Source organism: Puntigrus tetrazona, chromosome 20, assembly GCF_018831695.1.
Source record: "Puntigrus tetrazona isolate hp1 chromosome 20, ASM1883169v1, whole genome shotgun sequence".
NCBI classification, from domain to species: domain Eukaryota; kingdom Metazoa; phylum Chordata; class Actinopteri; order Cypriniformes; family Cyprinidae; genus Puntigrus; species Puntigrus tetrazona.
Window position 1 is genome coordinate 6,312,073 of NC_056718.1, and position 14,985 is coordinate 6,327,057.

At 41.2% G+C, this 14,985-nt stretch overlaps 2 protein-coding genes across 2 annotated transcripts; both read right to left on the minus strand.

Moving 5' to 3' along the window:
• Positions 1-257: 257 nt before the first annotated feature.
• gjd2b (gap junction protein delta 2b) lies at positions 258-3,742 on the minus strand. The gene is made up of 2 exons (XM_043218868.1): positions 3,412-3,742; positions 258-2,329 (listed from the first exon to the last, which is right to left on the minus strand). Exons 1-2 carry the CDS (start codon positions 3,480-3,482, stop codon positions 1,486-1,488), a joined length of 915 nt encoding a protein of 304 aa, XP_043074803.1. The 5' UTR covers positions 3,483-3,742; the 3' UTR covers positions 258-1,485.
• Positions 3,743-5,726: 1,984 nt separating this feature from the next.
• Positions 5,727-9,207, minus strand: actc2 (actin, alpha, cardiac muscle 2). The gene is made up of 8 exons (XM_043219941.1): positions 9,140-9,207; positions 8,317-8,461; positions 7,976-8,215; positions 7,608-7,692; positions 7,367-7,528; positions 7,096-7,287; positions 6,155-6,336; positions 5,727-6,068 (listed from the first exon to the last, which is right to left on the minus strand). Exons 2-8 carry the CDS (start codon positions 8,443-8,445, stop codon positions 5,925-5,927), a joined length of 1,134 nt encoding a protein of 377 aa, XP_043075876.1. The 5' UTR covers positions 8,446-8,461; positions 9,140-9,207; the 3' UTR covers positions 5,727-5,924.
• Between the last annotated feature and the right edge of the window lie 5,778 nt (positions 9,208-14,985).

Sequence of the window (14,985 nt, forward strand, 5' to 3'; positions counted from 1 at the left end):
AGGAAGCAATGCAAATCACACGGCTTTTTTTAGTCATGAATTCCATAATTTATTATTAGATTTATTTTTTTTTTTTCATCTCACATAGTTGCTAACATCACTGTTTTGAGAAATAGAAGCACCAGGGGAAGTGAATGTCAACCCCTTATTCACTGATTTCTGATCAACTGTGCTTTATATGTTCTTTAAATGTAGTATCGTATTTTCCATGAATGTAAAATATGGATGGATGATTTATCCCCCTCCCCTCACTCTTCCATTCCCAAACGTCTCACATTTAAAGGGATAGGACGTCCTTTTAAAACGGTCCACGCAAAGAGTTCATGGAATTCATATCTCATGATAAAGGATTACAATATACTATAATATGTATATATCTATGTACACATATGGCACTTGAATACATAAAAGCAATATATCTGTTTCCCACAAATGAAAGCAATGGGCGCTTTGGTGTCAAAATAAATAAATAAATCCAATACATTAATAAATAAAATAAATAAATAAATACAAAAAATAGACAGTTGAGCGTTATGCAGCATTGGCCAGTTTCTCCGGCTACTTATCTGCAAGTCAGCTTAAATATAACGGAATGATAACTTACGTTAAGGTCAGTGGTGCAAGCACAGGCAACCAAATCATTAAAGATGCCAATCTATCTAAGCCAGAAGAGAGATATGATTCATATAGTACAGATAAACATATGTGATCAGCGGTCTAACTAGTTGCGGTGAGTAAACTGAAACTATCACATGTGCGAGCTAAAACCAGAATGAGAATACAATATAATGAAACAAAAGACCTTCACAGCACAATTCGGGTTCGTTTTGGCTTCTTTAAATCCATATTTAGTGCAAAACATATTTCGGGTTTCGGCTGATCGTGTGAACGAAGACATAAAACTCATCGCAAGCTTTCCGTTCTGACCAATAAAAAAAGTTGCATCAGTGCCCTTCAGTAACTGATAAGAAACAAACGTTTGGTCCGTTTGTTCTGGGTTGTCCATAACAGACAAATAATATCCATCCACCCCACCACGAAAGAGGCGAGATGAACAGTTCATAACATAACTTTTCTTGTATATAATTGAATGCGGCGGTTAGAGTAATAGAATCCTAGTCCCGGGGGCCTTCAGAAATGCATTTGGACGCCATTGGAAAGTTCTGTCACGACTTACTCTAATGTTGTTCTGCAGACCACAAATGGAGATATTTTGTACATAGTAAATTCAAATATTGGTAAGGGGTCAATGGGGTCCGGTGTTTTGTCATTGCATGGACCAAAACTTTCTTTCGCGTTGCACAGAAGAAAGAAAGCCACACAGATTTGGAGGTGGAGTAAATCATGACAGAATTTTCCTTCCTATTCATTTAGAACAAAGGCTCTAAGACTCGGACTGCGTGCTTCATCCCAAATGTGCATCCTGAGGTCTTCCTGGACCGGGACCGAGCACCTCTGCTCTGATGGACTACTGATGAGGGAGCATTAGACGTAGGCCGAGTCACTCGACTGGGTGCGGCCGAAATTGGGCATGCTCATGCGCGGTAAGTCCTTGTTTCTGATCTCGTAAATGGACTTCCTCCTGGCCTGAACCCCCCTGACCGCCGTTTTAATTTTCCTCCAGCCCAGGTGATTGAGTTCTGCGAGGTTGAGCACCACGCAAATCCCACTGACCGCGAACATGAAGACCAGGAACACGGTTTTCTCAGTGGGCCTCGAAACGTAGCATTCGACGTCTTTGATGCAAGGGTAGCGGTCGCACTCGTACACGGCGGGAACGTTGAATCCGTACAAGAAATACTGGCCCACCAAGAAGCCGATCTCCAGCGCGTTCCTGAAGACCACCTGAATGATGTAAAACCTTGAGATGCCCTCTTGTCTTCTCATTTTAGATTTGGTAGTTCTCATGGCTGAGCTGGGGATCTCTTTCACTTCCAAGCAGTCAGGCTCGGATTCTTTGGTGGAGTTTTCCGTGTTCTGAAGTACTCCGTTCACGATGGTGTTTTTGATCTTTTTGCTGTCGTCTCGTTTCATTGAATCGGGATCTTTGTCTAGGGACAGGTAGACCGTGGAGTATCTCCGCTCCTTCTGTTTGGCCGACTGATGCACCGAGTACGTGATGAAGCACAGACTGGGTGTGCAAACCATGATGATCTGGAACACCCAGTATCTGATGTGAGATATTGGGAATGCTTTGTCATAGCAAGCTTGGTTACAGCCTGGCTGTAAAGTGTTACACACGAACATGGACTGCTCGTCGTCGTACACGGTCTCTCCCACTATTGCCACGATTAGAATCCGGAAGATCACCACCACTGTCAGTAGGATCCTAAACATAAGGGCAGAAATATTTGAGTTTACATAGTGTGTATGCTACAGTGTTCTCAAGCAGTTAAGCAAAGGAATATGAAGCACTTACAAACTGAATAAAAGATAAATAAAACATATAATAATATTATATATATGACAATAAAAAGTCCTATTGTGATTGCTAGAAATTCTGTAACAATACACATATTTTGCCTAACTACTAAGCTCTGCTCTACATATGCCGGTGCATACTGTTAAACACAAGACCACACGAATCCAGTTTTACCAAATGCGAAACCCCTGGAAAAATAGCCCGTACGTCCAGAGTGCGTAAATGCGCGCAGCATACAGCGTTCGTTTATATACATCACACGAAGCAACGTTACGTGGTGACACACACGGCGCTAGAATAACGTTATATACATTTACTAAACAACTATGACTGAGTGTGACTAACTGCATGACTGATTAGGGAAAAAAATGAGTCGGTGGTATTTTATTGAAACGCGACGTGTCACGCGCGGACTTCTACACGTGAACGCCCTTGCACTGATTTCCATCGTAAATTTAAGAGGTGACTTTTAACTGATTTACTGTACGACTGTACACTCACCGAACGTTTTTTTTTCTTTACCGGCGCTATTTTTAAGGCACTTTATACTTTTAACACTTTTCATAGTTTTTACTGTAAAACCGCACGCGATGTCTGCCCTATCTAACCTTGTTTTTGTTCGCGACGGTTAACAGGCTGACGGCTTTTAAGCGTTTGGTTTTCTGTTCTTTTGGTCGCGGGGAGCTGTCCAGTGCTGAAACTCTCTCCACGGGGCGAAAGCGCGCTTCCAGCCACGCAGGGCGCGCACAACATTTCTTTGAAAGCAAATCGGACCTGACACGAAACGGCAATCTCACCGATGGCGCAAAAAAGCTTTGTTGCAGCAATAACTATAACAGCAGCAACAGCGATCTCAGTTCCTTCGCAACGTCCGACAGCCAATCGCCCCTATTCAGAAGGGTCACCGCGTAACGACCTCAGGGTTTTTCTTTTAACGTGCAAAGCGATCGATAACCATTTTCTACTTTTTTTTTTTTTTTTTTTCTCACCTCCCGATCATAGTAGAGTGCTGTTGGACAGCCGCCTCCAGGAGACGCTCGAGAATTGTCCATTCCCCCATGGCTGTTCATTCGGAGACGATGTAACACAGTGGAGCGTGTAAAATCAAACGCCGAGCTACTGTTCCGCTCCGAAGGCGAGTGTAGTGTCGGCCGAGTGCATTGATTAGTCGCCGCCGTGCACCTTGTCTTCCACGCCTCGCTCCGGAGGGCGCACTCGTCTGAGGTCCTGATTAGTCTAAAGCCCTCCTATTTTCTGTCTCGCGCGCAGGACGATAGGTCGCTCTGAGCCTGAACGGAGGGGAGTATAATGTTTGGCTCGTGCTAATCCCGCTTTAAGTAGACTGCCCCCCCCCCTCCTCCTCCCCCCGCGTCACGCGCAGACAGGTTGTTGGAGAGAAATCAGAACAGCAGGATTTCTCCGTTTCATTATTCCCCGAATATGCCAGAGATGCCCTGATTAATCCGTAATAAAAATCATTGGTGATGAACTCAAATCACTGGGGAGGTCTGTCTCCGGCGACACACACACACACACACACACACACTCACTATCGTGACAGGATGGGAGATTAGAGTTTAGAGATAGTGTTTGTCTAATAAACAGGGCGCGGATCATGGGGGGGTAATTAAGGCTTGAACCCCGGCAAAGAAAGTACACGGGGCTTCCCGACGTCTCGGATTACGAGCTGACCGGAGCGCGCGACTCTCGATTGCCACCGAAACGCTGACGAACAGAAGTAGAGTTTGCTGAAAGAGCTGGGTCACCATAGCAACAGTTTACGCACGCCGCTTTCGCGTCGCGACATCAGTGTTTTGACTTTGGAGATTTTGTCACCAAATTACAGCGACTTTTATTAATGCAAGCTTTTAACATAGTGGCTTTAAAGTTACTTAAGGAGCTGTCATATATTTAAATATATTATATATTTTAGTAAATGCCAAAATAAATAAAATTAAATTAAAAAAATTATATATATATATATATATATATATATATATATATATATATATATATATATATATATATATATATATATATATATATTATGAATCGCGTTGTCTGATAAAAACAAAAATATGTCAATTAAAACATTTTTTTATTGGGAATTTATTTGGAATTTGGCAGTCTTAATAGTTGTATAAAAAATAAAATAAACTAATAGTGAAGGACCGAGGAGGTGGTGACGTCGTGCTAATTTTAGAAACTTTTCAAGCAGGCTTTTGGCAAAATCCATCGATTTCGGGAGGCGCGTCGATAAAACGTAACATGCACTGTGATTATATATCCCTTTACTGTATATTACAAGACAGAAGGCGTTAAAAGGTGTATTAGATTCAGTTTAGCTGGAGGTACAAAATGACAATAGAGTTGTCAAACTTCCCCCACAACTTGTGACAGGAGTGAAAACGAGGCAGTGAAGGATAGAAATACAATGCCTTTTATTACCGATTGTTCAGCTGATACAAAATTTTTTAAATAATAATAATAATAATAATTAATAATAATAATAATACAGAAAAAAACTGACAAAAACAGTGTGTTGTTGTAAGGCCTGTATGTTCCTCAAAGCCTTGTTTTCCTTCATGATAAATTCAATATAGTGTCTAACTAAGGTGTAGCACAGGACCTCGAACACAGGACCTCCCCAAAAACGACCTCCATATCAATTCGTTTAGCAGATACCCCTTCAAACCCGCCCTTTGCGAATAAAAAGTATGCTTTCTGTTCTGCACAAAACACGATTGCACGCCGGTCTAGGCCAGGCTGAACTTCTCACATCGAGCACAGTCCCTTAACCCTCACTCGCGCTCTCCCGCAGGCGATGAAGAGGTAGGCCTATTTGTGGTAACGCCTGCCGTGAACCTACTCCGGTGAGTAATCGCTTTAGGACTACCCACAAGGATTGAGAGATAAAAACAATTAATGACAACACGGGATATCCCTGCTAGGATCCAACCCATAACTGAAGCTGCAAAATTCAACACTGGGCAATCAATGTTTGCACATATTTATAGCGCAGGTAAGATAAAAATAAAACCTCCCTAAGCCCGAAGAGGGCATCTTGACAATGAGCCGCGTTTTCCTCTGATCTCCCTCTACCTCCTAGTGCGCTGCAGCTATTTTTACACCGGGTGCTAATTGAAGTCGCAAATATGAATCCATCACAGACGGCTTTTATGAAATCTTGTATTCACTGTTTTAATGAACAAAGTACTTTTTTATTTTGTAGTAAATTATTAAGAATAATTAAAGGCAATCTGAAATAGTGACACTTCTGAAGAAGAAACGATTTCTTGACGAATTTCCCGGTCTTGTTTATTTAAAAACCAATAAATATGCACGTACAAATGTATTTATGATCCAGTAAATAACTACAAACAAATTGCACTTTGGTGTAAACATACTGTACAAGGAAAAACAAAGGCGAAATCTGCCTGCGCGCGTTAACGGGCGGAGGTAATGTTGAGGATTTCGTAATCTGTCGCGTGATAAGGGTATCTTAGAAGCACTTCCTGTGGACGATGGATGGGCCAGCCTCATCGTATTCCTGCTTGCTGATCCACATTTGCTGGAAGGTGGACAGGGAAGCCAGGATGGAGCCGCCGATCCAGACGGAGTACTTACGCTCAGGGGGAGCGATGATCTGTCAGGAAGAAGACAGTGATGGGTACAAATCAAACATCTCGCTAAACTGAATTAGGCTTGGAAGAAGACGGGAGATCTGAATACCTTGATCTTCATGGTGCTGGGGGCCAGAGCAGTGATCTCCTTCTGCATACGATCAGCAATACCTGGGTACATGGTGGTGCCACCAGACAGGACGTTGTTGGCATACAAGTCCTTACGAATGTCAATGTCGCACTTCATGATGCTGTTGTAGGTGGTCTCATGGATACCAGCAGAATCCATTCCTTAGGTAAGAAGAAAACGGTGGCGTTATTCTTAAGTCTAAACCTTTTAAATGAAGCTAAAATAAAATATAATATAAATGATAGACAATGACAACAAAAATAGAACCGTTACTGTGATAAATAACTGAAATTATGTAAAAGTGGAAATAGTGAAATGGCTAAAACTTAAATAAAAATTAAGTAAAATTTATTTATTTTTTATTAAGGAAAAAAAACACATCAAAATTACAAAAACTAGAAACGATATTAAAAGAATTACTACTGGTTAGTTAAAAATAAAGCTATTGTTTATCATTACAAAAACTGTAATAATAATAATAATTAGCATAAATGTTTTAAAAATAAAAATTAGAACAGAAAAAAGTTCTTGGCAACTAACTTAAGTTTGAAGTACTAAAATACTAAAACTAAAACCCACATAAAAACATCAAAAGTATAAAATAAATTATTGAATGAAAAAATTAAATTAAAATATAAATGTTGCATTGGCAAATAACACCAAAAAACTAAATTACTAAAACTAAAACTGTAAAAAGTAATAAAGCTAAATACAATTATAAAAAATAAAATAATAATAAAAATAACAAAATTACTACAATTGAAAAAATTATTTCAATCAAACTGAAAATATATTTAAAATAAGCTAATTATGAATTATTATTTGATAGTATATAAGATCTCGTTAAGAGAAATATGCAGCGATATAAGTTAGAAAAATGAAAAAATGAAATCTATATGAATGCATATGATTTCACCCACCAATGAAAGAAGGCTGGAAGAGAGTCTCTGGGCAACGGAAGCGTTCGTTTCCTATGGTGATGACCTGACCATCAGGCAGCTCATAGGACTTCTCCAGAGAAGAGGATGAAGCAGCGGTGGCCATTTCATTCTCAAAGTCCAGCGCGACGTAGCACAGCTTCTCCTTGATATCACGGACGATCTCGCGTTCAGCTGGGAGAACACAGTTCCAGTGTTAACAACACGTTAAAGGTCAAATAACCAATGAAGACACAGCTCGGCTTATTCATACCCGTGGTCACAAAAGAGTAGCCACGCTCGGTCAGGATCTTCATCAGGTAGTCAGTCAGATCACGACCGGCCAGATCCAGACGCATGATGGCGTGGGGCAGAGCGTAACCCTCATAGATGGGCACATTGTGGGTCACGCCATCTCCAGAGTCCAGCACAATACCTACAAACAACAAAAATCTGCAAAGCTCCAGAAAAACCTACAAGCAATGAAACGTTTCAATGCGCGTGTTAACACTCACCAGTGGTACGGCCAGAAGCGTACAGGGACAGCACAGCCTGGATGGCCACGTACATGGCGGGAACGTTGAAGGTCTCGAACATGATCTGCACGTTAAAGCATGCCAGGTATTCGTGAAGTCATCAAATGCATTTGTACAGAACCTTTCGCACTACACATCGTTACAAAGCAGCTTTAAAGAAGATCTTCTTAATGTTTATAATATATATACTGTAGTTATTTAATTTTGCTATCATAAAATCCATCAAGTGGTTGAGATGAGCACTACGTACGTATACTCAAAGTAGTTATGTTATTTATCATTCATTCATCAATGAATTTAAACATTGTTTTGTGTGAATGCGCAGTATTTGAGGATGTTTAATGTACCTGCGTCATCTTCTCTCTGTTGGCCTTGGGGTTAAGAGGGGCTTCAGTGAGCAGGGTGGGATGTTCCTCGGGGGCCACACGCAGCTCGTTGTAGAAGGTGTGGTGCCAGATCTTCTCCATATCATCCCAGTTGGTGATAATACCGTGCTCAATTGGGTATTTTAGAGTCAGGATACCTCTCTTGCTCTGAGCCTCATCTCCCACGTAGGAGTCTTTCTGTCCCATACCTACCATGACACCCTGTTAGAAAAGAGGCGTTGTCAATATTTTTAGTTGTAAACTGTGTATTATTTGACTTATTAAGCCATAATGTAGATTTTTGCATTAAAAATCCACCGCACCTGGTGGCGAGGACGACCAACGATGGATGGGAAGACAGCGCGAGGAGCATCATCTCCGGCAAAGCCAGCCTTCACCAGGCCGGAGCCATTGTCGCACACAAGAGCGGTGGTCTCGTCGTCGTCACACATGGTGTCAGCTGGGGGTCTAAATGAGGAGCACATACATGTATGAACAAACTGAGAACAATGCATGCATTCATGACTTGCTCATGTTTAGTCTTCGGAATAGACCACAACACCATCTGAAGTTCTTCTCATAACTTACTTAAAATAAAACACAGTTCTTTATTGGCGTCTATGATTCCAGGAAGAACCATTGTTCAAAAGGTTCTTCACACTAAGAAAAACAACTTTTCAAAGTTTCTTTGGGGAACCAAAATTCCACGAACTTCCACAAAGCTTCTTTACAGCGGAAAAAGTTCTTCAGATTACTCAAAGGTTCTTCACACAGTTAAATAAAAAGTTCTTTGAGAAACCCGAAAATGGTTCTATTGTGGCATCCCTGTAAAAAACCTTTTGGACAGCATATTTCCATACCTCCCGAGACGCTGACGCGCTCATCTTCGACTCCCTCATCCTCAAGTTTCAAAAGTAAAAACATTCACTTTTTTTTCTTTTTTTTTTTTTTTAAACTCAAAGCCAGAGTATTCATAACCGCCAACCCTAAGCCTCTGAAATGTTTGTTTAGCACAACAGTCAATTATTTTCATTAGAATTCCAGCGGTATTGCACCAAAACTGACCTAGTTTAAATCCTAGCGTTCAGAGGATCATCCCATTAAATGAAGTCTGACATTTCGGAAAGCTTCAGCAGCTGTACTTACCAGATCAGCACCAGGAGCCGGTTCCCTTGGAGAGTGAATGGTAGACAGCGCCTTGAGTGGCGGCCAATTTATACTCCGCGAGTGGCCCGGCGCCCGCTGGACTTCCCTCTCCTTATTTGGTATCCCGGGCGCCATTGAGAGCGGAGTGGCCATGAATGGAAGGGCGCGGAGAGGAGAGACCCCCGCGAGGCTTTCGGGTCCTGCGGCCATGTATGGGAAGAGACGCGGGAGGCGTCGCGGGGGGGCGAGTGATGGTATTCCGCGATTTTCAGCACGTCGTTATTAATCACCCTGAACACTGTCGAAACGGCATCGCTAAAATGTGCACGTTGCGCGCTAAATATAAACGCCAAAACAATCCACTGTTTTCACATAACCACCGCTCCTTTAGGGGCTGGGATTTTCATTTAGAAGCAAAATATGAGAAGCAAAACTACTAAGAAAAAAAGGGAGCAAAACAAGCAATGACGAAAAACAACAGATGATGCATTTGCTGTATGTTTCTTTCTGTGCCGATACGATTTTTGTGTGTATGCAATCATTTTTATAATGCATTGAACGTTTAAGAGTTAAATTAAATCTATCTGGAGAAGTTATAATCTTTATAGTACACAGTTTAATATAGCTACACTGGGATAAGTGCATTGCATTTTGGAATTAAATCATATGTTAGTCTTGAAAACACAATTTGATGCGTAATGATAAATATATAGAGAGGAGACATGTATGGGGGTGGGGGGAATGATCATTTGTGCAAATTCAATTTGTGCGAAATCCTGAAAACACAATAGACAAGACAGGATGCCCACAATGCAATTGTGCCGTTTTGTCATCCATCCCCCATTCAGGCCGGCCCTTTCATCTGACGTGTCCCCGCCATTTGTTTCCATTTATATCATAGCTGAAGTGTCTGAGCTTCGGGAAGATGAAAGGCAGGGTGCAAAACTCGTGTAGGGTTATTTGTCTGCTTTATTACGTGCACGGAACTGGCTGCTGGATATCAAAGATGCTTAATGAGACTTTATTTGGCTCGAGAGTCATCCACCGTTTAAAGGCGATGATTAAGATGAATGTATTCACAGGAAGCTGCTCTGATTTTAAGGAGATCGGTGAGGTACCACATCAGCCCCCTTGAAAATCCACGTCAAAAAAGCACCGCTTTTAGGTTAGCAGAACTATAATAATCAACAGAGGGTGGTTAAATAGTGATTCTGGAGGTCACGTCACCAACCACTGCCGGTCTATTAACTTCATTATTTAACCAAACATTATTTTAACCCCTCTCAGTTCACTTTCTATCACCCGCATAAGCATTTTGCCCAATTTCAGTTTTTTTAAGGGGGGAAAAAGCAAGTACGCCTGAGTCTAGATCTCCATTGAAATGTTAATTTGCGCTACCAGTAATGACCGTTCCCTCTCATAATGTTAAATTCATGTGACTACTGAGTGATGTAACGTGCTGCTTTTTGCATAATCCCCAGCATTCTCTGTCTGAGCATCTGTCAGCCGGCAGGGGCTTAAGGTTTCCTCTATTTGAACTCGTCGTGGCTGTGTTAAGGTTGATTTGGCTGCTGCGAAAATAACCTTGATGTTTGCTCGAACCGCACGTGTGGCGAATATGCCGACGCGTTACGGACAAGATACCCCAAAAACGTTCCCCCGACCGCCAAGGCCGTCCTTTATATATGCGCCGGTGTCTTCGCAACTCGCTTTCCTCTGCGATACACTCGCTTTGAACTTACAGTAAACTTTAATCCCTTTTAGCAGCAAAACGGCCTGTAAAGGGCCAGCAGTTGCGCTTAATCTACTCGCAGCTCTTCCAGTAATCCACTCACACTTCAAAACTCTGTTTAACATTCGCGGTGAAGGCATCTCCTCACGGTTTCCCAAAATTACAGTAAGCTTTTGTTCGCATGTTCCTGGCTAATCTTAAAAAGCTATGCAAATGGTTTCTCTCTTTTGAAAACGTACGTGCGCCTCCTCTGCCCTTTAAGCACCTTTTGTGCTTATCAGTTACTTAAAAAGGAAATCTGAAGGTCGTAAGTCTTCATATGAGCTGTGGTTCCCGTTGGGCAGAGAAACATTATTATTCTAGGGTCAAATTCTCCGGATAGTAATGGCGGCTGGTCTTGTCACAGGATATGTTGCTCGCTGCCGTCAAGATCTCTTCGTGGGCCTCTAAACTCTAAAGCATTTCATTTTCTGATTTGTTTGAATGAATAGGACGTTCATCACACAGCAAGGCTTAATCAGATATCCGATACTACCTACTGAATGACATTGTCGCACGCATTTTATAAATAGCTGTGTGATTACATAATTATACCATGTTGCATCCAAGTCTAGGCAAAACCAAATAAAATTCACCCGTCGCCAGTTATAACACTGCAAACGGATCGGTAATCAATAACCAGTCACAGTATATATACGCATAGTTTGATGAATAGGAGATTGAGTGGTCTGTGGCGAACATAATCTCGAATAAAGGCTGGGCGAGAGCCAGACATTTCCTAGTGGAGTGTGGAATGCTGAATCCACACCCTCTCTGTGATCTCGTTCTAAGTGTGGAGAGCCGGAGTCATGCCAGCTTCACAGGAATAACCTGTCACCACCCTCTCTCTTCTTCTTCTCTCTTGTGTGGTGCAGATAGGCTCATGCAAACATATATGCAGGATATGTGTCGCTGCATTTAGTAAACAAACATAACCAATGCTGGGCATAGATTGCTTACTAATTATTGCGTAACCATATTGCGTGACAGAAGTGTTAGTTAGTAGACGTATCTGCTACATTTTAGGTATAATAATCGGGCTACTTTTAGATTACTTTTGAGCTAGCATTTATCATATTTATTTAAATAGGATATTTTTGTACCGCATTGAAATTAAAATACAAGGACTTGTTTCATAAAGCGGAGTCTGTGGGGGAACTGCTAATAGACAATTATTAGTTAAGTTATAAAAGTAATAATAAAATTTAAATTAAAAATAATAAAAGTATTCAAAATGAAACACTTGCTGAAATAGGTTAAATATTATATTTGTTTATCTGCTCATTAACCAACCTCGGAGAACTATTAACATACAAATCTCAATAAATACTTCAAGTAAATATAAAAAAAAACTTTTGGAATCTGATTATGCGCTTCAGATGAACCCATTACCACCCAGCTCTGAACGTGACGTTTATTAGCTCTTGACCACTTTTAGCCACGAGAGAAGAGTTTGTAGTGAAGTGGCACATTTGCGTTGACCAACAGAAAGCTTCATGATTTGAAAGAGACTTCAGTGTGGGCTGTGCTTCCTATGCATCGCTACAATATTCCTGCCCTTGAACTTTCACTGGTATATGAAGACACCTTTAAAGAATTAAGATTTTTTTCATGGGTCATCTCTGCTGCTTCCGGGTTTTCTTTCATGTGTGGTCCAGTGTTCCTGAGATTGTTTTCAAGTGTTGATTTATAAAGGTCTTGAAAAAGGACGAAACAACTGTTCATAGCCATCGGCTCCCTGTTGCTTCCTGTTACTTTTAGTTTGACAAGGTTTGTATGTGTATGTTTAGGGGGAGGGTCTCTTGTGGAACAGCTGCTGGGTGTTTGACGCAGCTCACACTCCCCTCCTTAACACACACCCACACCCACACACACACACACACACACACACACGGCTGTCTTCCCAGAGCGGAGAGTGCACAGTAAAACCCAAGACTTAAGAGGTGCCAAGTTTGTTGTTTGTTTACAGGTCAGCAAAATGGTGACACAATTTCCCTAGGAAGTGTTTAGACCACACAGACAATAGACGTGCCACATTTTATAATTCACAACCGTGCCAAACTTAGCATATGACAACATTTTTACATTTTCTGAAGTAAATGTGAAAGGTTTTTTTCCCACTGGGCGAGCGCACTGGGGTATTCTGGGTAATTACAAGTTGCATCGACTTGCATTTGAGGCTAATTAAGTTCCTCTGCAGTTCCTTAATTCTTCTAATTGGTTGTAGTAACTTGCTAATATTTTGAGAGGCTGTTAGCATGTTGCTACGAGTGTTCTGGGCAGCTTAAACAAGTTTGCTAACATTTACATTGTTTATAACAAGCTGTTATGCTGTTTCAGTTTTTTTCAACAGGGTTGGTTAAATGATCTTTGCTAACTTTAGGTGGTAATTAACACGTTGCTGTGTGTTTTCTGGGTTTTTTTGGTGGCTGAAACAAATTTGCTAACATCTGCTAACACATGCTAATTAAGCTGTTGTTAGCAAGTTGGTATAATTCCTAGGGTATTCTGGTGGTTAAAAAACATTTTGGTAAGACGTAGAATGTTCTGAACAATTGTTAACGCGTTGCTATGTTATTCTTAGGTTATTCTGGGTGGTTGCAACAACTTTTTCACCGTGTCCTCAGTGGTTGTTTGCACACTGTTTGCCTCATGTGGTGTTGTTGCTAATGTGATCTGAGAGGTTGTTATAAAGTTGTCCTGTGGTTCTTTATGTTCCGGGGCACTGCTAAGTGGTTTCAGGGCATCTGAGTTCCATGATAAATGGCATTGGTGTTCCTAGTAAGTTTGTGAAATCTTGTTTTGCTCATTTTATATTACACCATGAATGATTATGTAGAAAAAAAAATGTGATTTGAGATTTATACCACAAACTGTTCGGGCCACCATATGTCAAATAGTGATTATGTTGAATGTGCAGCTATTATGTGTTTTTCAATTGCAATTTTTTTGCCAGCAGCTAGCACTAGATATCAAATGCTTGAAGTATTATTAAAGATCCATTAATAAATCAACCAACAGCGACAAAGCTCAGAGATCCAAACAACCGTATGACCTCCCGGTCTTGAATACCTGACCCACTATGGTCGTCAGTGAAGTTGAGGAGCTGAGTCACATTAAGTCAATTCTTGTGGTGTAAGGTTTCTGTGCTTTGAGGAGGGGACGGCCTTGAAACCAGAACCTCTGCTGCTGAAGTCAAAGACCCTGGCCCGGCCTGTCCAAAATATCCTGGCTTCCTACCCTCAGAGATGCTTCTCATTCTTACCCCAGCTCCAAAGACTGGTTTCCGCATCATCACACACTTAACCTTCTATTATTATAACTAACACAAACACACTGGAGAGGGACAACAGACAGACTCTGGGGGTTACAGCTGAGAGAGACCCTTGTGGCTTCAGACCACATGAATGCCTGTGTGTGTAACTTCATCCCAGGCTTTGCTGAGAGGAGAATCTTCAGGATAGGGTCAAGGTCACGGTGGAGTGGGGTTATGGGAAGAGCACCTTTATATACGGTGCCAGTCCAGAGTGGAGATAAGTCTCTTTGGCTGGCAGCACAAGGGAGATATTGAAACATGACTCATGGTTTGGCTGTTGCTCATTGGCTTCATAACAACTCATTTAGGAACCGACAAATAAAGATGTACGCCAATAATGCTATGGGCATGATTGATACCTCAGATTGTCTGACTTGCTATTGAGTCTTTGGTTATTTATTTTACATGGCAGGGGTCTAAAAGAGTATTGAAGGAAAGATTCGAGCCATTCTGACAAATAATCATTAATACTTGTGGATTACTTTTTTCACTTTGGTCAGTAAGCATCCATTTGGCAATAAGAGAGTATATCAATCAGTCCTTTTTGAGAAAAAAAAAGAATAGGCTTAAGCTAGGTTAATTTTAGCTGGTCTTCCAGCCTTGTCATAGCTTTAGGCTTTTGAGCACTGTTTTAGCTGGTCAGACTAGCATTTGTGATTGACAACACAGTGACTGTTCCAAGATGGTGGACAAGGCAACGTGTCTGGTGCAGTGTATATACTGCATCTATGATAAAAAAAATACTCCCTCACAATCATC